Source organism: Ictidomys tridecemlineatus, chromosome 11 (genome assembly GCF_052094955.1).
Source record: "Ictidomys tridecemlineatus isolate mIctTri1 chromosome 11, mIctTri1.hap1, whole genome shotgun sequence".
Lineage (NCBI taxonomy): Eukaryota > Metazoa > Chordata > Mammalia > Rodentia > Sciuridae > Ictidomys > Ictidomys tridecemlineatus.
Genome location: NC_135487.1, coordinates 19,618,259 through 19,642,806, shown reverse-complemented (window position 1 = coordinate 19,642,806; position 24,548 = coordinate 19,618,259). Strand labels below are relative to the sequence as shown.

Here is a 24,548-nt window from a genome sequence, read left to right as displayed (position 1 = left end):
GAGGAAAAAAAAAAAAAAAAGCAATAATTGCCACCAAGCATTTGCTGGATGAAATAACTCAAAAGACCAGAACTTAATGATTACAGGCCAGGCTCAGGTTTGGGGTGAGAGTTCTCTATTCAAATTGAGGCTCTATACTTAACCTGGATAAATTTTTCACAGGTTTCCTTGAAAAGATTAAATGACACATCGGAAGTAAGGGATTAACAGTTCTGGACAGTACGCGCTCAATTGTTATTAAATGTTATTAGCTACAACTTCACAACCGGTTTCTCCAGTCCTCGGGCTTTTGTGCTGCCAACTCCCCTGTTTCGGCCAAACAGGATACCATGGGGTACTGCAGTCCCAGGTGATATTCCCGTCCAGATATCACGACAAAAGCACCGACCAAAAATGGCGACTTCAAAATCATCCGAGGGCGTCATTTACCGGTCATGCTAGCGAAAGATAAGAGTCGGAAAGAAACTGCTAGGGCAGGATTCGAAACGCCGAGGTAGAAAACGCAGAGTCGCCCACACCGCCAGTCAGTCATAAGCAGGAGAAGGGACAACCCGAAGAGGTGAGCTGCAGCCCAGTACAGCCACCACGTGTCGGAGGGCGGTCTGCGTCTGCGCAAGCCAGGCGCGCGCCCGCCAGCCGGAAGAGCCGCGCGTTTCCGGGTTGGAGGCGGGGAGCGGTGCCGGAAGTACTCGGGGAGGGCCGCGCAGTCGGACCGGCTGCTGAGACGAAAGCTTCACTGGGGCAGTCTCCGCATATCATGGGGAGATAGACGCTGCTGCCTGTGAGTCTTGGGCCCTGGCAGTTGAGGAAGAAGAGTGGGAGGAGGGAGTCAGGACCCAGACCCACAGTGGGTCAGCGTTTGAAGAACCAGGTTGTGGAGAAGACTGGGCTGTGAGCAATCAGGCTCTTGGGATGGGACTTGTGGGGATCGGGCTCGGAGAAGACGCGGCTGTGGGGACCCGGGCTCCGAAGGAGACTTAGGGAACCGGGACGAATGTGAGTTCTCCGGCACATGAGGGAACGCGGTCTGAGAGGGTCAGGATTGTGAGGTCTGGTACTTTTAGGAGGAGAGGGTCGGAACGAAACCGGGCGTGAAGACACGGGCTCCGGAGAGGTAAAAGTGGAGTAGTGAGGACTTGGGCTCTTAAGAGGCAGACGCGGGACAGCGAAGACCCCGGCTCCTAAGGATTCAGAAACAGGGCAGCGAAGACTTAGGTTCCTGAAGGGCAGAAGCAGGCGGAGAAGACTTTAGTTTGGGAGGGAACAGAAGCGTGCAGTGAAGACTAGGGCTTCTATGGGGACGGGATCGGGGCTTATAGAGTCCTGAGTTCCTGAGGAAACCGGGCGGTGAGACACGGCTCCAAAATACGGAAAATCTAAGGGGTCGAGACTGTGAGATCAGCCTCCACTGGAAGGGGAAAGGGAAAGGATTTGGAAAAGATATAGCGATCAGGTTTTTTTTTTTTCCCCCCTCGTAGTCTCTATGCCCAGAGTGATAAAAGATGTATTCAGGGGAAGACGACTCCTTCGCGCTTGCCTACTTGGTTTTTGGCAGGCAGGTTTTTCTTGTGTCATATACTTAAACCTAGGAAGTTCACATGCAAGAATCTTCGTTTTTCTTCTCATTCTTGCGAATTGGATGTGAAGTTGGAAGCAGTTTGAACTCAGATATATACTTGCTAAGTGCTTTGAATCCCATTCCTATCAACCCCAACTGAGCACAGATCTCCAAAGCCCAAATTTCAGAGATGGAAGGGCCCGAAAAGATCATCCATCTATTTAAAATTCCTGTTTTACATGTAAGGAGAAGAAGGACCAAAAGGGGTTTAGGATCACAGTGAGACAAGAAGTGGTTGGATCATAAATTTGGTACAGTATCCTACTGTGTAGCATATGATGCGTGATTAACATTCCTTGAATAAATGCTTCTGGAATCTTTACCTTCAAACTTAAGAAGGAAATTATTTTAGAGTCTAATACTTTGAGTCTCATTACTATATTAACATAGATAATAGTGAATGTCACCAGTAAAGAAACCTTTAAGTGAAGCCAAATATAATTTTTTTTAAATACACTAGAAAGTCACAAATAGCAGGCGTGGTGGTGCACACCTGTAATCCCAGACACTCTGGAGACTGAGGCAAGAGGATTGCAAATTACGGCCAGCCTCTGCAGTTTAGTGAGACACTATCTCAAAATGAAAAGGGCTGGAAGGCTGGGGTTGGGGCTCAGGGGTAGAACACTGGCCTAACAAGTGCAAGGCCCTGGGCCTGCGTTAGATCCTCAGCACCACATAATAAACAAATAAATAAATAAATAAATGGTATTGTGTCTAAATACAATTAAAAAATAAATATTAAAAAAAAAAAGGCTGGAGATGTAGCTCAGTGGTAGAGTACCCTGGGTTCAATCTCTAGTACCCACCCCCCAAAAAAGTTGCAAATAAGTTGTATCCTATATTTTTGACACAAGTATTACTATAGATGGCTGTTTTTAGATAAGGATGGAGAGACTTGGACCAGACACTTCAGACACTTCTTCACTAGTATTTTTTATTGAAAGCTACTGAGGTTAACTAGGCACAATTTAAGCACTTTTTTTCCTTCCCGCCCCTGCCTCCTTTCTGTGTACTGGGGATCCAACCTTGGGCTTTATACATGTTAAACAAGCGCTCCACACTAAACTACACCCCTAATCTTATTTGTTTATTTAGACAAGAGTCTTGCTAAGTTAACCAGACTGGTCTTGAATTTGTGATCCTCCTGCCTCAGTCTCCTGAGCGGGATTACAGGCATTCACTACCAGGCCTGGTTTAAGTACTTTGAAGTATTGTGTGGCTCAATAATTATAACAGCCCCAGGAGTTAGGAATTTTAGGTCCATTGTACAGATAAAGAAATAGGTTTAGAGAGGTTAAGTACTTTCCCTGAAATCAAGTGACCTAGCCCAGTTATTTGTGTCTCCAAAACTTTTTTTTTCTACTTTTCTAAGTGGATTCCCTCTCCATGTCTATCTTGTCCATCAGCAAAATATAAGTAATAGTTATACAAAGCATTTCATTGAATGAAAGCACTCCCTTCTTTATAAGATTTCTCTTAATGTCAAAGACTATAACTTGTTAGTATATTTAATGTGGTATTTGAGGAGAACTAAATTTCTATGTTTTCACAGAGCATACTTCAAGATAGACAAAAAGAAACATTTATAGTTTTTCCTTACAATAGAGCCCAGCAGAGTTAGGTATATTTAATTTTAAATTTAGGAGGCCAAAGCCAGGTGTAGTGATGCATGCCTGTAATCCCAGAGACTGAGGCAAGAGAGTCACAAGTTCAAAGCTGGCCTCAGCAACCTAGTGAGACTGTCTCAAAATAAAAAAATAAAAAGACCTGGGGATGTTGCTCAATGGTTAAGTACCCCTGGGTTCAATCCCCAGTACAAAAAAAAAAAAAAATTAAAAGAGGTCAAGCAAGTGCAACTTGGTCCTGCTTGGGACATTTAGCAACACCCTGTCTCAAAATTTAAAAGGATGGGCATATACTTTAGTGGTAAAGCACTTGCCTAGCATGGCAATCCTCAGAACCACAAAAGAAAATAAAAATTGGATTAACTTGTCAATTAATTGTTAACATAAACTGTATGGTTGGGGCAACTGGGCTAATTTGTTGGAAACTGCTATTTTTCTCCCATGGCTTACCCTATACTATTTGCAAGTACCTATATACAAATAGTTAGAATTTATACACAGCAAATTATGAGAGAAAGCATGCCTGTGTCACAATTTCATTGATGGTTTAGTGATAACTTATTCCTGAGTTATCATCTTTATCTACATTTGCAAAATATACTCAGTTTTACTCATTTGTAGCTGTAGCATTGGGGTGTTTAGCCCCCTCCCCACACCCTTGGTACTGGGAATTGAACCCAGGGGTGCTTTACCGTGGAGTATATCTTTAGTCCTTTTTATTTCTTATTTTGAGACAGGATTTTGCAATGCCCAAAATACCAGTACCATAAATTAATAAATATTTTTAAAAAATAAAATCTTCCTGGTCTGGCTCTAATTATAGGTGCAAAAACTCTAGTCAAAGATGGTGCCTACTTCTCTTATTTTTACTGGAGATTGAAATTAGGACTTCACCCATGTCTGAGCTAGATTCCTCAGCTGTGCCCACTCTTTTTTTTTTTTTTTTTTTAATTTTGAGACAGGGTCCTTGTGGATCCTTCTGTCTCATCCTCCCAGGTCATTGGGATTACAGGTATGTACCACCACATCTGGTTGACACTCCTCTTGACTTTGGTTTTCCACAATTTTCCATTTACTGTTCCATTTATTTGTTTTTATTTTTTGCTGTATTGGGGATTTAACCTAGGGCCACACATGTGCTAGACAAACATGCTACCACTAAGCTACATCCCCAGCCCTTTTAAATTTTCTTTTGAAACATGGTCTCATCAAAGCTGCCCTTGAACTTGGGATCCTCCTGGCTTAGTCTCCTGAGTAGCTGGCATTGCCAGCATGTGCTAACTTGATTTATCTATGTAATTAATTAATTTATTTATTTTGGTGGTGCTCAAGATTGAACCCAGGACCTTGCACATGCTAGGCAAGCACTTCGCCAACTAAACTACATGCCCAGCCCCTTATTTATTCTTTAAAATGAGGGTCTTATAATGGCATCCAAGATGACCTTGAAATCTTGGGCTCAAGAGATCCTCTTGCCTCAGCCTGCCATGTAGCTGTGATTAGCTGGGCATGGTGGCGCATGCCTGTAATCCTAGTGACTTTGGAAGCTGAGGCAGGAAGATCACAGGTCTGAGACTAGTCTGTGCAAAAGATTGTCTCAAAATTAAAAATAACTAATTTCCGGAAAGGATCCCAAACTCAAGGCCAACATCAGCAATTTAGTGAGGCCCTGAGGGCTGCTGGGGATGTAGCTCAGTAGTAGAGGGCCACTGGCTTCAATCCCTAGTACTGCCCCCCCCCAAAAAAAAATAAATAAAAAGACTCATAAAAAGATTAGGTAACTGCTTAAGTACATATAGGTAAGGGGCAGCATTTGTACTTGACCTCAGAGATTCTCACCAGAGTCTGTATCCTTTCCCACTGCACTGTATTGCCTTTCTCTTAAGTCAAAGTCACCTACATGGGCTCACACTAGCCAAAACAAGCATTAGCTTCAGACAGGAAAAAATTCCTTGTTTCTTTTGCTTTCAAGTCTCATAGACAACAAATCATTGATTCTTTTTGGTTGATTTTAGGCTGGGAAATATGAGCTGTTTTAGATAGAATTGGAAGCCAAGGAGAGAAATAGGTAGGTAGAAAATCCAGTCATGTACTACGGTCATTTTGTTTAAATAATAAATTCCTGCCAGGCACGGTGATATGAACCTGTAATACCAGCAGTTCTGGAGGCTGAAGCAGGAGGATCATGAGTTCAAAGCCGGCCTCAAGCAACTTAAACCCTGTCTCAAAATGAAAAATAGAAAGACTGGGGATGTGGCTCAGTGGTTAAATGCCTCTGGGTTCAATCCCTGGCACCATAAATAAATAAATAAATCTTAAATATTTTAAAGGTAAACAAGTTGCAAAAACAATATGGTATTCTATTCCTCTCTCTCTCTCTCTCTTTTTTTTTTTTTTTTCTGTATATTGAACCTAGGGCACTTTACCTCCAAGTTACATCCCCAGCAGCCCTCAGGGCCTCAGTAAATTACTGATATTGACCTTGAATTTGGTCAATATCCTGTCTTAATTTCCCAAGTACCTGGGATTACAAATTTGCAGCCACCATACCTGGCTTCCCAGCCCCGAATATTTTCATTTGTAGCCCACTGAGGCATGGACTTTCTGAAGTTACATGTGAATCTCATGGCACTTAAAATTCACATAGCAGGTACCAAAAGGGGTTAACTATTATAATTATTTTCTCAATTATACCACAGTTAATGCTTCTGTTTTTACCTCTTTTGTGGGGAAATAATAGGGACAATCCCTATTAACAACTGAGCCACATCCTCAGCCCTTTTTATTTTGGGGGGAAAGGATCTTTTTTTTTTTTTGTCTAGCCTGAGCACACCAAGACTAGAGTAACCCCTACCCCGATTTTAATATATATGTTCAGGAGCAGAAAGGAGGGAGGTCAGTGGATGCATCAGGGAAAGGATCTTGCTAAGTTGCTGAATTCCTCACTGAATTACTAAAGGTGACCTCAAACTTGGAGTCCTCCTTCAGCCTCCCGAGTTGCTGGGTTTACAGATGTGTGCTTCCATACCTGGCTACCTATTTTTTTGGCATTTTGAGGAAGCAAGAGTTAGAAATTTGAGTAGCTGAAAAGCAATTGTGTTATATTACATAATGGAATTCAAGTTATTTACAGTCAGTTCATTCCATTGGGCTTCATCAGTGTCATCCACAATTGGGGTTGATGAAAATTATCCGTAAACAGGTCATTTGGACATGGAGTCATTGACCATACTAATCAGGTTGCGATATTTGATTTTTTTTTTAAATATTTATTTATTAGTTTTAGGTGGACCCAATATTTTTATTTTCACATTTATGTGGTGCTGAGGATCGAACCCAGTGCCTCGTGCATGCTAGGCGAGCACTCTACCACTGAGCCACAACCCCAGCCCAACGATGTTTGATTTTTAAAATTTATTTTCAAATTTACATACAAATAAAATTCTTTTAGAGTACAGTCACAGCTGGGAATAAGACATACATATGGTCATATAAGTACATTAACATTGAAGATTCAGAATATTTCCACCTGTCCCCAAATTTAATCATGTTCCCCATTTGTAGTCAAACCTTACCCCACATCAGACCCCTTGGCAACCACATCTCTGTTCTCCATCCCTATAACTTTGCCTTTTTCAGAGTATCATATAAATTTATCAATTAGCCTTTCAGTTCTTGCCTTTTTCACTTGGAGAGTCATCCATTGTTGCATGTATCAGTATTTTTTTTAAATGATTTTTTAGTTGTAGTTGGACATAATACCTTTATTTTATTTATTTTTATGTGGTACTGAGTAATGAACCCAGGGCCTTGCAGGTGCTAGGCAAGCGCTCTACTGCTGAGCCACAACCCCAGCCCTATATCATATATAGAAGTTGCCAGACTATCTTTTCAGAAGAGTGCATCATTTTTACGTTCATACCAGCAATGTATGAGGGTTTCAGTTGCTTTGTATCCTCTCAAGCACTTGTATGTGTATGTAATTTTAGCTATTCTAAAAGGTATATCCCATTGTTTTAATTTGCATTTTCCTAATGGTTAATGATATTGAGCATCTTTTCACAGGTTTATTTGCCATCTGTTTATCTTTGGATCTATTCAGATCCTTTGCCTATTTTGTTGTGCAGCTTTTATTGCCCTTTTTTTCCGTGATGCTGGGGTATCAACCTAGAGCCTCAAACATGTTAAGCAACCACTGTACTGCTTAGTTAGATCCTCAGCCCCCTTTTTACTTATTTATTTTTGGTACTGGGGATTGAATATAGGGATGGCTACTAAAATACATCCCCAACCCAGCCCTTTTTGTTGTTGTTGTGCTGGGGATTAAATCTAGGGCCTTGTACATGCGATCAAAGTACTCTACCAACTGAGCTATATCCCCAGCCCTAGCCCAGACCTTTTATTTTATTTTTTTTTAAATGTTTTTTTAGTTGTCAATGGACCTTTATTTATTTATTTACTTATATGTGGTGCTGAGAATCAAACCCAGTGCCTCACACATGCTAGGCAAGTGCTTTACCTTGAGCTTCAACTCCAGCCTGAGCCCAGCACTTTTTATTTATTTACTTTATTTTGAGATGGTCTTGCTGAGTTGCTTTTATCCTAAGTTGCTGAGGCTGGCTTTGAATTTGTGATCCTCCTGCCTCAGCCTTCCAAGCCACTGGTATTACAGGCTGTGCCACCTTGCCTGGCTTCCCAGCTCCTTTTTTAAAAGTTGGATTGTTAGTTTTCTTCCTCTTCTTTTTTCTTTCTTTCTTTCTTTTTTTTTTTTCCAGTACTGGGGATTGAATCCAGGGCCTTGAGCATGCTAGGCAAGCACTCTACCATTGCTCTACCATTGATCTACACTCCCAGACCCTATGTGGAATTTTAATAAATGATACTAAAGTATTCTTAGTATTCTGTACCTAGTACTCCACTGAATGGTGTATCTTGGAGATCATTTTATGATTGTCTTTGTTTTTTTTTTAACAGCTTTATATTTATATAATTCACATATTGTACAGTTCACCAATTGAAAAGTGTACAATTTAGTGGTGTACAAACGTTATCATGATCTAATTCTGGATTATTTTTATCTTCCCCAAAAGAAACCCCTATGCCCAGTAGCAACCATTTCCTATTACCTTTCCATACCTCCTAGCCATAGGTAGCTACTAGTCTACTTCACTATAGATTTGCCTGTTTTTGACATTTCTTGTAAATGGAATTGCATAATATATGGTCTTTTTTAATATTTATTTTTTAGTTGTCATTGGACACATTACCTTTATTTATTTATTTATTTGTGGTGCTGAGGATTGAACTCAGGGCTTTGAATGTGCTAGGTGAGCACTCTGCCGCTGAGCCACACCACAGCACATATGGTCTTTTTTTTTTTTTTTTTTTTTTTAAAAGAGAGAGTGAGAGAGGAGAGAGAGAGAGAGAGAGAATTTTCAATATTTATTTTTTAGTTCTCGGCGGACACAACATCTTTGTTGGTATGTGGTGCTGAGGATCGAACCCGGGCCGCACGCATGCCAGGCGAGCGCGCTACCGCTTGAGCCACATCCCCAGCCCCCCATATGGTCTTTTTAAAATGGTTTCTTTCATGTAGCATTATATTTTCATTTGCCTTATTCTCCATCCTTAGGTCCCCCCAGTACTGAGGTGCTCTATCACTGAGCTACACCCTGATCCCTTTTTAAATTTAATTTTTAAAAATATTTATTGTTAAGTTTTAGGTGGACACAATATCTTTATTTTACATTTATATGGTGCTGAGGATCGAACCCAGCACCTCCTGCATGCTAGGCAAGCACTCCACCACTGAGCCACAACCCCAGCCCATTTTTTTGGTTTTTGTTTATTTTTTGTTTGGTTTGGTTTGGTAATGGGGATTGAACCCAGGTCTTGGTGCATGCTAGGTAAGTGCTCCACCATAGAGCAACATGCCCAGCCTTTCCTTTATTTTTAAAAATTATTATTTGAGACAGGCCTTGAACTTGTGATATTTCCACCTCAGCCTCCCAGGTAGCTGTGATTACAGGTATACACCATATCTGACTATCTCATTCTTCCATTATATGGTTATACCCTAATTTATTTAACTATATCACTTTTTTTTTTTTTTTGGTGGGATTGAATCCAGGGCCATGTGCATGCAAAGCAAGCACTCTACCATCTGAGTTATATCCCCAACCCTAACTATATCACTTTGATAGATTTTTTTCATTAAAAATTTTTTTTTTGTTGTTTATTTTTATGTGGTGCTGAGGTTTGAACCCAGTGCCTCACACATGCTAGGCAAGTGCTCTACCACTGAGCCATAACTCCAGCCCTGATAGATATTTCCTATATGTACTGTATAGTAAGTATAGTACTATTCTATTCATATACAAGATCAATGTAATATAAATTATTAAAAATGGATCTGTGGAGTCAAAACAATATCGGGCTGGGTATATAACTCAGTGGTAGATGTGTGCTTGGCATTTTCCTTCCTTCTTTCTTTGGAAATAGGGATTGAACTCAAGGGCACTTAACCCTTACTGTAGCCCAGCCCTTTATTTTTATTTTGTATTTTTTAGTTGTTGATAGATCTTTATTTTATTTATTTATATGAGGTGCTGAGACTCGAACCCATATGCCAGGCAAGTGCACGACCACTAAGCCAAGCCCTAGCCCAGCCCCAGACCTTTTTAATTTTCATTTTGAGACTGGGTTTTACTAAATTGCTTAGAACATCTGTAAGTTGCTGATGAGGCTGGCTTTGAACTTGCAGTCCTCCTGCTCAGCCTCCCAAGCTTTTGGGATTATAGGCATGCACCACCATGCCTGGTTTGCTTAGCATTTTGGAGGCCCTTAGAAAAAAAAATAACTGGTATATACTTTTCCAGTTTTCCTAGATTTTGCCTTGTAGCCCTTTATAGAGACCTCTAAATTTAACCAATGCACAGTTAGTTGCTTTTATTTAGAGTAAACCAGAAGAACATGTACAAACGTTGCTTTCTCATATTAGAAAGTTAAATAGTATGTTGGGGAGGAACTCAGCAATAGGGACAGGAGTAGAATAGACACACATTCAGGTTGCTAAGCTTTCCCAGGTCCTGAAAGCTGTTACATGGTTCCCGCAGGTTCAGATCACACAATTTTGCTGCTGCTGCTGCTTTTTTTTTTTTTTTTTTTTTTAAAGAGAGAGTGAGAGAGGAGAGAGAGAGAGAGGGAGAATTTTTAATATTTATTATTTTTTTTAGTTCTCGGCGGACACAACATCTTTGTTGGTATGTGGTGCTGAGGATCGAACCCGGGCCGCACGCATGCCAGGCGAGCGCGCTACCGCTTGAGCCACATCCCCAGCCCTTTTTTTTTTTTTAATTTTGATACTGGGGATTGAACTAGAGGTACTTTACCAGTGATCTACATCCCTGTACCTTTATTTTTTGTTTTGAGACAGGATCTCGCTAAGTTGTTGAGACTGGCCTCAAACTTGCAATCTTCTGCGTTGCAAGAATTACAGGCATGTATCACTGTGCCCATATTAATTTTTCAGTTTCTCTCTCTCTTTTTTAACATTTATTTTTTAGTTTTAGGTAGACACAAATCTTTATTTTTTTTATCTTTATGTGGTGCTGAGGATTGAACCCAGTGCCTCATGCATGCTAGGCAAGCACTCTACCACTGAGCCACAACCCCAGTCCTCTCTTTCTCTCTTTAATGGTCCTAGAGATTGAACCCAGTGGCTAAACATGTGCTCTGCCACTGAGCTACAGTCCCAGCCAGCTGCACCATTTATTCAATTTTATATATATATATATACACACACACACACACACATATATGTACATATATGTATATACACACCGTCACACATATGTATATATATACATATTCCCTCCCCACTGAGACAAAGTCTTGCTATATTGTCCAGGCTGGTTTTGAACTCCAGATAAGTGATTCTTCCACCTCAGCTTCTAGAATGCTGGAACTACAGGCGTGTCCTACCATGCTTGTCACCATCATTAATTTTTGTTTTTATTTTATGGTATTGGGGATTAAACTCAGGTACTCTACCATTATGCTACATCCCTCACCTTTTATTATTTATTATTTGTTATTTATTTAATGGCATTAGAGATTAAACCCAGGGCCTCCTACATGCTAGACAAGCATGCTACCAACTGAGATACATCCCTAGCCCCTGTTTTATTTTATTTAGTACTGGGAAGTTGAACCCAGGGGTGCTTTACCTCTAATTTCCTCTCCAGCCCTTTTTTTCAAATTTTCTGTTTTAAGACAGGGTCTGTCTAAGTTGCTCAGACTGGCCTTGAATTTGCGATCTTCCTGCCACAGCCTCCTGAGTCCCAGATTACAGGCATGTACTCTCATTAGTCTTCAAAATATTCATTATTAATTAATTTTTAAAGTTGTTTTGGAAAGAGAGGGGGATTTTTTTCTTGCCACATAATAGGGACAAGGAGATAGTTTGCCTGGATCCTGATTACTAAAGATGTACCAGGTCATGCTACAGTAGTGCTTCTGTGGCAAGGGTGGTACTTGATGCTAGTTGTTCATTTACAGGTAGCTTTTGAAAATGGCTGCCTCTCATTTCACCGGGCTCACAGCTGTTGCTGATGTAATTAAAGATCTAGACACTCAGATAGCTGTAAGTAAGCTCCTTGAGGCCACTATGGGCAGAACTTGATGAATGTGCTTCTGATCCTGATGACACCAAAGCTGATGTCCACAGAGTCAACACCATGGCTCTAAGATTTAGGAATTTCGGCTGCTTCGGGCTAGTATTTCTGCATGTACTTAGCATTGCTAACACAGAGAAAATTTGCTTTTTATGATAAAGAAGAGTTTACTTTGAAAAGTTCTAAAAATTGTGTTTATTTGACATAGCCCTGAATGGGCTCAAGCATGTTTTGAAATGCCAAAATGAACTAATCTGTTTTCTTGAACTTGGTGACTAAGTTTTAAGTATGTGATTGTGACATGACTTATTTGAATTTAACATTATTTGATACTTAAATAATAATGCATGTAGTACTTCATCAAGTATTTTATTCAGAGTCCTCAAATATCTTGCTTAATCTAATGTGTTTTTATATAAGATTCCTCATTTCATTTACTTTCTTCCTTATTTCAATTTTGTGGACTATTTCATTTAGCTTTTGGAGAAGAGATGGTTTCTAAATATCAGGTGAGAGCAATGAACATTCTTCATTTTCTCCATTTTAATGTGTAGGTATCAAATGGTCACCATCCCAGATATACTGAAGAGTCCTCAAAGCCTGACAGATTTCACATAATTTTACTTTCAAAACTTATTCTTTATTATAGGTATTTCTAGCACTAATTCTCATGTTTTTCTTCTTCAGTTGATTGGCCTTGGTCCTCACAGCTCCAAAAAGAAACAGGATCTTGATAAGCTCTATGAGCTGAAGTCCAAAGCTCGGCAGATTATGAACCAGTTTGGCCCCTCAGCACTAATCAACCTCTCCAATTTCTCATCCATAAAACCGGAACCAGCCAGTACCCCTCCACAAGGCTCCATGGCTAATAGCACTACAGTGGTAAAAATTCCAGGCACTCCTGGGACAGGAGGTCGTCTTAGCCCTGAAAACAATCAGGTATCATCCCCTTACTTTTTCCTTTCTATAGTCACCTCTTTTTATTATTTGAACCAGGAATTCTTTGAGAAATGGCCATCTCAGGAGCTGCCTCTTCTTAGTTGAAAAAGAAGGTCTGTTCTTGCCTTTGGAATTCTAACATTCTTTTTTTTTTTTTTTTTTTTTTTTTAATAGTTATAGATGGACAGAATGCCTTTTTGTTTTTATTGTTTATTTTTATGTGGTGCTAAGGGTCGAACCCAGTGCCTCACACATTAGGCAAATGCTCTGCCACTGAGCTACAGCTTCAGCCCCTCTAAGATTCTTTATCAAATTATCATATTCAAAATCCTTTATTACTGTCTCTTATATATGGTTGTGTGTATGCATATGTACATACATACATACACATGCATATACTAACATGACACCTTGCATATGACAGATGCTTTATATGTGTTAGTTATATAGTTGTTAAATAAAATAATAAATGTGCTTTTTTACTTCTAAAATAAAAGTATTCTGTCTCCAGTCTTCCTTTTAGTTCATCCAACTGCTGCCTTTGTTAATTTCTGCAGTGATTTAAAAATCTGTTTCCCTTTCTAGCTGTGATCCTGATTCTACTATCTAGAGCCACAAGAAATAAGTATAATGCCTTGACTTGGATCTTATAGGCTGAGCAGAATGGATGAGGAGACATTTCAAGGGAATGGGTGGATGGACTAGTAAGGTAAATGGGAGAGAGTTGGGTAGACAATAAGGAGATAAACATGTATTTTTGGTACTGGGGATTGAACCCAATGTGTTTTACCACTGAGCACTTATCCCCAGTCCTTTTATTTTTCATTTTGAGACAAAGTCTCTCTTAAGTTGTAAGGGCCTTGCTTAGTTGCTAAGACTAGCTTCAACTTGGGATCCTCCTGGGTCAGCCTCCTGAGTTGCTTGGATTACAGGCATGTCCCACCCATGCCTAGTGCAACAAATAATGTTTTTTAAGTATATGGTCTGTTGGAAAGAGCAAGAAATAAAACTATAAAGTAGGACTACAGCAGAACATAGTAGGACTTTTAGGTAATAGACAATCTTTGCAGATATTTAATATTTAATAGAGAGTAACATTAACATAATAAAAGTAGTATACCTTAGGAAGGATTAACTTGGCAGTAAGGAAATAAAGGGGTAGGAAAGAGGGATAAAGTGGAAAGAAGATCAATTCTAAGACTTGAAATAAATTAAGACGTGATAAAGACTTGAATTAGGGGCTGGGGTTATGGCTCAGTGGTAGAGCACTCACCTCGCATGTGAGAGGCCCTGGGTTTGATCTTTAGCACCACATAAATAAATAAAATTAGAGATATTGTGTACAATTACAACTAAAAAATAAATATTAAAAAAAAACTTGGGGCTGGGGATGTGGCTCAAGCGCTAATGTGCTTGCCTGGCATGTGCAGGGCGCTGGGTTCGATCCTCAGCACCACATAAAATAAAATAAAGGTGTCCACTGAAAACTGAAAAATAAATATTAAAAAAATTCTTTAAAAAAAAAGACTTGAATTAAGTAATAATGGTAAAATGGAGAAGAATGGATAAATCTGAGACATCATTAACCAGTATTTATGTATTGTTGCTGCGTCTATTATTATTATCATTACTATAGTGCTGGGGATTAAATCCACGGGCCTCACACATGCTAGTCATACATTGTATCACTGAGAGACATCCCCAGCTTCCACCTTGATCACTTTTTAATGGTGTATATATGTAATATAACACTATTTATGAAAAAGGGATGGTAGCTATACATATTTAATATATTTAGTTATAGATAATACAAGTTCCCTCCCCTCATAGAATTTAACCTGTTAAGTCAGATCACAGGCAAATTTATAAATATACATAAGATAGAAGAGTACACAGAGGATAGAAAAGATTACAAGTGGTTGTGCTTACCTGCATTGTCTAGGAAAGGCATCAGAAAAGAGTCTCATTGAACTGGTACAGTGGCTCATGCCAGTAATTCCAGTGACTCAGGAGGCTTGAGTCAGGAGGATGGAAAGCAAGGCCAGCCTTGGAAACTTGATGAGCTCCTGTCTCAAAATAAAAAATTGAAAAGAGCTGCATGTGTAGCTAAGTGGTAAAGTGCTTTTGGGATTGATCCCACTACCAAAAAGAAAAAAAAAAAAAAATAGAGTGCCGTGAGCTGAGCATATAGGAAAAAAGGAGAAAGAGCATGTCTAAAGGTAATGGTATAAGGGGTGCAATTTGTGGTGTTCAGAGAACTAGAAATTGCTTAATATAGAGAGAAGTGAGGCATAATGGGAAAAGAAAAAGAGTTAAGGTTGAAATAAACTGCCTGACAATTGGATGCTGACCTCTTTTCCAAACTACTCTTTCTGTCTTTCCCTGGACTACTTCTGTCTTGTATAGTTTGGTAGCAGTGCCACCAGTGGGCCATACTGAACTCATTGGAAAGGAAACTAAACCCAACAAACTGACAGCCTTTCTTCAGTATGGGATTACAAGTTATTTTGCTTCCTTACTCACTGAAGAATCTCCTCACAATTAACTTTAGGTATTGACCAAGAAGAAATTACAGGATTTAGTAAGAGAAGTGGATCCAAATGAGCAGTTGGATGAAGATGTGGAGGAGGTAAGGTGGATTTGGGTTCTCCAGAGACTGCCCCTGAGGGCTGATATGACAGTGATTAGAGAAACTTTAGGGTCAGATGAATCTGAATTTGAATCTTGGCTCTGCCTCTTACCAGCTGTGCAGTTATGGACAAGTTGCTTAAGCTTTTGGAGACTCAGCACTGCAGGGAGGAGTGGCACATGCCTATAATTCCAGTGATTCAGGAGGCTGAGGCAGGAGGATCACAAGTCCAAGGCCAATCTCAGCAATTTAGCAAGACCCTGTCTCAAAAATGAAAAGGAATAGGGATGTAGCTCAGTGGTAAAGCACCACTGGGTTCAATCTCTAGTATCAAAAAGAGAATTGAGACTCAGGGGCTCCTCTTATGTTGATTGAGTGTTACAGTATTTACTTACAGGATTATTGTTAATATCTTGGTGGGGCTTGGTGGCACGCACACATATAATCCCAGCGGCACAGGAGGCTGAGACAGGAGGATTGCAAGTTCAAAGCCAGCCTCAGCAAAAGCAAGGCACTAAGCAACTCAGTGAGACCCTGTTTCTAAATAAAATATGAAATAGGGCTGGGGATATGGATCAATGGTTGAGTGCCCCTGAGTTCAGTCCCTGGTACCCGCCCCCCCCCCCAAAAAAAAGAAATCTTAGGATATTTTGATTGATTGGTTGATTGATTGATTGTGGTGCTGGGGATTGAACTCAGGGCCTTGTGCATGCAAGGCAAGCACTCTACCAATTGAGCTATATCCCCAGCCTTCTTATGCTATTTTTATTCCAACTAGGATTTTATTAGGATTTTATTTTTCTCCTGTTCTTTTTTTTTTGCAGGGGAAGTGTAGGTGTTGGGGATTGAACTCAGGGCCTTCTATATGCTAGGCAAGCACTCTACCACTGAACTCTACCTCCAACCTGTATTTTCACATAATGTGCCTTAGTATATACCTTCTTTCGTGCACTATGTAATATGCTGGGTTCTTAGAGTGTTCTTTTTTTGTTGTTGTTGTTTGTTTGTTTTTTGGTGCTAGGGATTGAACCCAGGGCCCTGTGCATGTGAGGCAAGTACTCTATCAACTGAGCTATATCCCCAGCCCCCTTTAGAGCCTTCTTTTTTATTTTTTTGTACTGGGGATTAGACCCAGAGCACATTAGCACTGAATTATATTCCCAGCCCTTTTGTTGTTGTTGTTGTTGTTGTTGTTTAGTTGTGTTTTTTGGGGGGGTATCAGAGATTGAACTCAGGGGCACTCAACTACTGAGCCACGTCCCCAGCCCTATTTTGTGTTTTATTTAGAGACAGGGTCTCACTGAGTCGCTTAGTGTCTGGCCTTTGCTGAGGCTAGCTTTGAATTCATAATCCTCCTTCCTCAGCCTTCTGAGCTGCTGAGATTACAGGCATATGCCACCAGTCCTGGATCCCCAGCTCTTTTATTTATTTATTTATTTATTTGGGAGGGGGCTTACTGGAGATTGAACCCAGGGGCATTTGATCACTGAGCCATATCCTCAGCCCTATTTTATATTTTATTTAGAGAGAAGGTCACTGAATTGCTTAGTGCCTTGCTAAATTGCTGAGTCTAGCTTTGAACTGGTGATCCTCCTGCCCCAGCCTCTCAAGCCACTGGGATTACAGGTGTGCACCACTGTACCTGGCCTTATTTATTATTTTGAGACAAGATTTTGCTAATATGCTATGGCTGGACTTGAATTTGTGATCTTCCTGCCTTAACCTCCTGAATTGCTGGAATTACAGGTGTGTGCCATCATACCCAGCTTTCTTGGAGGCTTCTTTTATTTCTATTTATTTATTTCTTGATTCTGGAATGAAATTCTATTGTTGTTTTTATTTTTTTAAGCAGAGGCATAATATTTGCCGTGTGTGTGTGAGTGATGTAACAGCTTTATAGCTATATGTTTTGTTTGTTTGCTTGTTTGTTTGGTGGTTCTAGGAATAGAACCCAGGGCTCTTGCATGTTAAAAAATAGCTCTACCACTGGGTTACATCCAGTTCTTGTAATGGCTTTATTGAGATATAATCATATGGGCTGGGGTTGTGGCTCAGCGGTAGAGTGCTTGCCTGGCACTTGCAAGGGTTGGATCCTCAGCACCATATAAAAATAAGCAAATAAAATAAAGGTATTATGCCCAACTATAACATATATATATATATGTAATATATATATATAATATATATATATTATATATATATATTATATAATCACATACTGAGGCTGGCTTTGAACTCGCTATCCTCCTGTGTCAGCCTCCCAAGCTTCTGGGATTACAGGTGTGCCACCATGCCTAGCGATTTTGGAATATTTTCATCACCCCAAAAAGAACCCTTACCCATTAGTGCTCACTCCCCATTTTCTCCCAATCTACTTAGCCATAAGCAACAATTGATCTTTTCTACCTCCATGAATTTGCTTATTCTGAATATTGCAAATGCATGGAAACATGATATTTGGTCATTTACTCTAATGTTTTCAAAATTTATGTAATAGCAGTACTTCGATCCCTGTTATTCCACACATATTGGTACATCCATATTATTATGGCTCAGTAATATTTCATTGTATGCCTATATCACATTCACAAAAGATCGGCCTCTGCAATTTGGTAATGCCCTAAGCAACTTAGTAAGACCCTGTCTCAAAAAAAAAAAGAAAAAGTAGTTGGGAATTTAGCTCAGTAGTAAAGTGTCCCTAGGTTCAATCCCCAGTACTAAAAAAAAAAACCTACATGAAATAAATGAAAAGTTTATGTCTATATCAATGCCTATACCATATTTTGTTAATATGATATAGACACACAATGAAATATTATTGTATAAATATTATTCAATAGTTAATGAATATTTGGATTACTTCTACTTTTTGGCTGCTATGAATAATGTTTCTGTGTACCTTCTTTTTTTAGTTGTAGATAGACATAACAATATCTTTATTTATTCTTTTTATGTGGTGCTGAGGATCCAACCCAAGACCTCACACATGCTAGGCAAGTTCCCTACAACTGAGTCATAACCTCAGCCCCTGTGTACATTTTTGTACAAGTTTTTTCCCCCTTTTTTTAAAAAAAGTGTATGTACATGTTTTTGTGTAGATACATGTTTTCATTTCTCTTGGGTGTATACCTAGCAGTAAAATAATTGGATCATGTGGTAACTCTGTGTTTAACCTTCCAGAGACTGTCACTTATTTTCCAAGAAGTACATAATTGTACATTCCCATCACCAGGGTAGGAAGATTACAATTTCTTATACTACTGTTGATAATTTCCTCTCTATTTTTTATCTTTCTTCTGAAACAGTAAGTGGTTGGATTGATCCTCTTTGGGCTTTTTTTTTTTTTCTAATTTTTCATCCTTTTATAGTTGTACTTCTACTTGCTAAGGTTTTCCTTAGATTATGTTCTAAACCTTTTAACCTCACCAAGTTACTGAGGCTGACCATGAACTTGAGATCTTCTTAGCTTCCTGAGGTGCCTGGCTTCATGTAGATTTTTTTTTTTTTTGGTACGGGAATTGAATGCTGGGGCACTTAACCACTGAGCCACATCTCCAGCCCTTTTTAATATTTTATTTAGAGACAAGATCTTGCTGAGTTGCTTAGGTTCTCACTGACTTGCTTAGGGCCTCTCTAAGTTGCTTCATGTAGATTTTTTGTGTGTGTGTGAGTGTGTGTGTGTGTGTGTGTGTGTGTGTGTGTGTGTGTGTGTTAGTGGTTGATGGACCTTTATTTATTTGTTTGTTGATATACAGTACTGAGAATTAAACCCAGTGCCTCACACATGCTAGGCAAGTGCTGTACCACTGAGCACCCCAGCCCCTTCGTGAAGATTTTTATCTTCAGAATTCTGATTTTGCTTCCCCCATGGTCTAGGAATAATCAACAGTGAAGTGAAAAGATCTTAGAATTTGGACTCAGAATAATGAAGTGAAATTCTGTTTCCACTGCTTTCTAGTTACATAGCCATAAGCAAGTTGGTTCTCCTGAGTCTTAACATTTTAATCTATCTTCATTTTGTCCTAACTTTTTTTTTTAATATTTATTTTTCAGTTTTCGGTGGACACAACATCTTTATTTTATTTATTTATTTTTTTATGTGGTGCTGAGGATCGAACCCAGTGCCCCGCGCATGCCAGGCAAACGCGTTACCGCTTGAGCCACATCCCCAGCCCTTGTCCTAACTTTTGATCTGGGTAATGTTTCTGTTGTCCTCCTCATTTCTTCTCCCCACCTTAGCCCAAATGCTGATTTCAGGCCTCTAATAGAAAGTCTATTGAAATATGTAATTCAGACTAGACACATTGGCTCATATCTGTAATCCCAGCAATTTGGGAGGCAGAGGCAGGAAGATCATAAGTTCAAGGCTACCCTTCCCTTAGCACTTAGTGAGACCCTGTCTCAAAATAAAAAAGGATTGGGGATATTATTCAATGGTAATGTGCCCCAAATTCAACTTCTAGTACCAAAAGCAAAAAAAAGAAAAAGAAATAAATACACACACACACACACACGCACACGCACACATATTACGTATTATATGTAGGCAGATGGCTGGGGTTGTGGCTCAGTGGTAGAGCACGAGGAACTGGGTTCAATTCTCAGCACCATATATAAATAAATGAATAAAATAAAAGTCCATCAACATCTAAAAATAATATTAGCCAGACACATTGGTGCATGCCTGTAATCCCAGTATCTTGGGAGACTGAGACAGGAGGATTGAGAGTTTGAAGCCAGCCTCTGCATCAGCGAGGTGCTATGCAACTCATTGAGACCCTATCTCTAAATAAAATAGAAAATTGGGCTGGGGATGTGGCTCAGTGGATGAATCTTCCTGAATTCAATCCCCAGTACCCCTCCCAACAACAACAACAACAAAATTTTAAATGCAGGCAGAAAACTATTGTCTCAGCAACAGGATCCTATCCCTATCCTGCCAATATCACTGTTACTGTCACTCACTTTATCTTCTCCAGATGCTGCTGCAGATTGCTGATGATTTTATTGAGAGTGTGGTGACAGCAGCCTGCCAGCTTGCCCGGCATCGCAAATCCAGCACTCTGGAGGTGAAAGATGTCCAGTTGCATCTAGGTATGTGGTCTTATTTCTCCCTGAAGTATCCACATAACTATACCTTCAGGACTGTCAGGGAAAGCGTAGTCAGAGAAACCTTTGTGCCAAGACCAGACTTTTGGGTCCTGGGACTTATATATTCATTTAATAGTAGCACTAAATAGAAGAAAGAAATCTATCCATAGGAAGGGGGTAGTCATTTGATCTGAAACCAGATTTTGCCACTTCTAGCTAAATCATCTTATCATTCCTACTTGATTTCTCTTAGATAAGCCCGTTTTCTTATTTGTAAAGTAGGGATCCTAATATCCTCTTTACAGGATGATTGTGAAATTATAGATTATATATATGAAGTAACTGGTATAGGATCTGGCACAACATAAGTGCTTAGCAATTATAGTTACCATTATATCTCTGCTATTCAAATGAACTTTTCCTAAGGCTAGCATCAACAACTCAGCAAGTCCCTATCTCAAAAATAAAAAAAGGACTGAGGATATAACTTATTAAGAAAGCATCCAGGGCTGGAGCTGTGGCTCAAGTGGTAGCACGCTCACTTGGCATGCGTGCGGCCCGGGTTCGATCCTCAGCATCACATACAAACAAAGATGTTGTGTCCACTGAGAACTAAAAAATAAATATTAAAAAAAAAATTCTCTCTCTCTTAAAAAAAAATAAATAAAATAAATAACGAAATAAAACACAAAAAAAAGGGATAGGGATGTGACTCAGTAGTTAAGTACTCCTGGTTTCAATCCCCCATATTAAAAAAAAAAAATTAAAAAACAAACAAACAAAAAAAGAAAGCATCCAGCTTCAATCTTTAGTACCAAAAAATGACAAGTCAAAAAAAGAATACTCCGAGCTGGGGATGTGGCTCAAGCAGTATCTTGCTCGCCTGGCATGCATGCGGCCCGGGTTCGATCCTCAGCACCACATACAAACAAAGACGTTGTGTTCGCCGAAAACTAAAATTAAATAAATAAATATTAAAAATTCTCTCTCTCGGGGCTGGGGATGTGGCTCAAGCGGTAGCGCGCTCACCTGGCATGTGTGCGGCCCGGGTTCAATCCTCAGCACCACATACAAACAAAGATGTGTCCGCCGGAAAAACTTACAAAATAAATAAATATTAAGATCCTCTCTCTCTCTCTCTCTCTCTCTCTCTCTCTCTCTCTCTCTCTCAATCTCTCTCTTTTAAAAAAAAAATCTCTCTCTCTCTCTCTCTATTTAAAAAAAAAAAAAAAAAGAATACCCTTGCAGCTGGGTGAACTGGTGCATGCCTGTAATCTCAGTGGCTCAGGAGGGTGAGGTATAGGAGGATCACGAGTTCAAAGCTAGCCTCAGCAAAGCAAGAGGCTAAGTAACTCAGTGAGACCCTGTCTCTAAATAAAACACAAAATAGGACTGGGGATGTGGCTCAGTGGTCAAGTGCCCCTGAGTTCAATCCCTGATACCCCTGCCCGCCCCCCGCCCAAAAAAAAAAAAAACTATTGCTTGGCCTGGTACAGTGGAGCATGCATATCATCCCAGTGGCTTAGGAGGCTGAAGCAGGAGGATCACAAGTTCAAAGCCAGCTTAAGCAACTTAGTAAAGCCCTAAGCAATTCAGTTAGACCCTGTCTCAAAAAAGGTTGGGGATGTAGCTCAGTGGTAGAGTGCCCCTGGGTTCAATTCCCAGGACCACACACACAAAAAAAAAAGCTCTTGAAGGAGCCAGGTGTGATTTCCCATTGTATTCCACAGAATAGCCTAGTAGGGTTAGTGTTAGTATAGTTGATGCCCAGATTTATCCTCCCTGATACTGGGAGGGGCATATTGCACCCCTGATGCTGCCTTCCTGGTACCCTTAACTCTGTTGCTTCTTCTTTTCAGAACGCCAGTGGAACATGTGGATTCCAGGATTTGGTTCTGAAGAAATACGGCCCTACAAAAAAGCTTGCACCACAGAAGCTCATAAACAGGTGAGGAGCCGGGCATGGTGTCAGGCTACCTTCTAGGGGTCTCACTTCCCCCGCAAAGCAGGTTTCATTCTCTGGACCAAAGGTCAGAGAGGCCCAGAGGCAGCAATAGTCAGATATTTCCTTAGCACTGTGCTATTTCTATGTGGAATCTCAGTTTTTTCTCTCAACTCTGATGGGCTTCACTTCAAACTTTTTTTTTTTTCCTTCTCGGTACTGAGGAGTGAATCTAGGGCCACTCTACATCCCCAGCCCTTTCTTATTTTGAGACAGGATTTCACTAAGTTGGAGAGACTAGATTGGAATTTGTACTCTTCCTGTCTTAGTCTTCCAAGTAGCTGGGGTTACAGGCAGGTACCACTGTGCTTGGTTCAAGCTCACCCCCTCCCAGTCTCCTTAATGAAATCTTCCTTTTGTTGCTGGTTTGAACATGCCCTTGAATAGAGAAAGGTCAGAGGAAACAGAAATATCCTATGTTTATGCTAAGATGGAATATTCAGGCTGCTCTGCTAAGCATTCTGGCCCACGTCCCCAGCTTAACCTTTTTTCTCTACCCCTCTTAACAAGGAACCTAGATGTTGGTGTAATTAGTCATTGGTCAGTCCAGTAGCTGTATTGGTCTCCCTTTGAAAGGCTGTTATCCTTTCTGCTTTAACTGGCTACTCTGATTTGAAAAATGAGATGTTTAATGCATTCTGCTGTCATATATAACATGTTAGAGTTAAAAAAAAAAAAAAGGAAAAAAGGAAAGAAAGAAATGAAGAGTGAGATGTTTCCAAGCTTGATAGGCACTGGGCAGTCCTGGGTGAATGTCCCTTGCTTTTTCATCTTTGGGGTCTCTGGAGTAGTTGTTTACAGAGTTCATAGAGGGAGCCCTCCCAGGAAGCCACCAATAGCCTGAATCAAAGGTCCATACTGTTCTTCTGAAGGGAGTTCTCCAGATTGTCTCTCTGGCTCTAGAGCTCTGTTTAGTTAAAAAAATGGCATAATAAAGGGGTAACGTCTTGGTCAAAAAGAGTGAGCAAAAACAAGTTACTAAAAATGGAAACCTGTGATCTGACTGGGTCCACAGTGGGTTGTGGTAGAAGTTGTTAGTCTTCAGTTGCCCTTTACTGCACATCATCACGGGTGAAATTTTTACTCTCTTTGTGTTGCAACAGGTTTGAAACTGAGGCCCTTTTCCTATTTTCTCCATCATTGGAGAAAGAAGACATTGGGGTGAGGGAATCCTAGAAAACATGTTTTGCTGACCTATCCCTTATGTCCCCAAAAGGCAAGAGCTGTCCTCTTCTACTTTTAACCTTTTTGCCATCCTGATACCCCGAGCAGTTTGAGTCTTTTGGTGGGTGAAATGGACCTGCTGGCCTATCTCAGTCCCTGTACTGTGCTGTCTGGTTAAAAGAAGGCTGCTGAGCTTCTCTGTGACTGCAAGTCCCCAAGGGCTCTAGCCTATACTGTAGACCATGCTGCCTACTAACTGCATATGCATATTCCTAAAGCTCCTGACTCTAATCTGTATAATTGCTTATTTCTCTCTCCTTTCAGAGAATGGCATTGATCCGGAAAACAACCAAGAAATAACACACGGAAAGGTCAGGGAATGGACAACAATGTATTTGGAGATACTTGAGCTGAGATTTCAGCCATCTCATCCTTGGAATTTTTTTTTTTAAATGCTTTACAGAGAAGCATATATTTTTTATTAACAGTGCAGCAATATCTATAATGACTGAGAGGATCTGCCAAAAGAATAAAGCCTCCTACCCTTACTTCCGGTCCCTTTTCCCTGACATCTCAAAGAGGAGCAGTGTATCTTCCAGAGAAGATTTTATTTGTGGTTTATTATATAAGTAATTGAATATGGGACAAAGCATTATGGTCTTGTTGGGTGAGACAGTATTAGCAGGATTTGTAGAGAGTTTTGTTTCCTCCTCCCTTCCCCCTTTCCCTGTACTTTGTAATGTCAGTGTTTATATGAATATGAATTTGATTTGCTTTTCCAGAATAAAGAAGTTATTAATCGAAA

At 40.0% G+C, this 24,548-nt stretch overlaps 1 protein-coding gene across 5 annotated transcripts; it reads left to right on the top strand.

Annotated features, from left to right (window-relative positions):
* The first annotated feature begins 627 nt into the window (after nucleotides 1–627).
* On the top strand, nucleotides 628–24,548 carry Taf12 (TATA-box binding protein associated factor 12). Of its 5 annotated transcripts, none has more exons than XM_078025718.1 (7): nucleotides 670–781; nucleotides 11,518–11,596; nucleotides 12,606–12,857; nucleotides 15,409–15,486; nucleotides 20,466–20,580; nucleotides 22,437–22,525; nucleotides 24,068–24,548. In XM_078025718.1, the coding sequence occupies exons 3-7, from the start codon at nucleotides 12,690–12,692 to the stop codon at nucleotides 24,101–24,103; spliced, it is 486 nt and encodes a 161-aa protein (XP_077881844.1). In that variant the 5' UTR covers nucleotides 670–781; nucleotides 11,518–11,596; nucleotides 12,606–12,689; the 3' UTR covers nucleotides 24,104–24,548. The 5 variants fall into 5 exon arrangements, with proteins under 5 accessions (XP_005317752.1, XP_077881844.1, XP_077881843.1 ...); XM_078025717.1 differs by having other exon boundaries at nucleotides 674–781; nucleotides 11,522–11,596; XM_005317695.4 differs by lacking the exon at nucleotides 11,518–11,596 and having other exon boundaries at nucleotides 628–781.

Bases quoted from the DNA above. Each gene is read 5' to 3' on its own strand.
- Taf12 (XM_040288224.2), top strand. From the start codon at position 11,816: ATGGCTGCCTCTCATTTCACCGGGCTCACAGCTGTTGCTGATGTAATT. The intron at 11,888-12,605 runs GTAAGTAAGCTC...TTTCTTCTTCAG, and splicing joins ATCTAGACACTCAGATAGCT to TTGATTGGCCTTGGTCCTCA. The intron at 12,858-15,408 runs GTATCATCCCCT...AATTAACTTTAG, and splicing joins TTAGCCCTGAAAACAATCAG to GTATTGACCAAGAAGAAATT.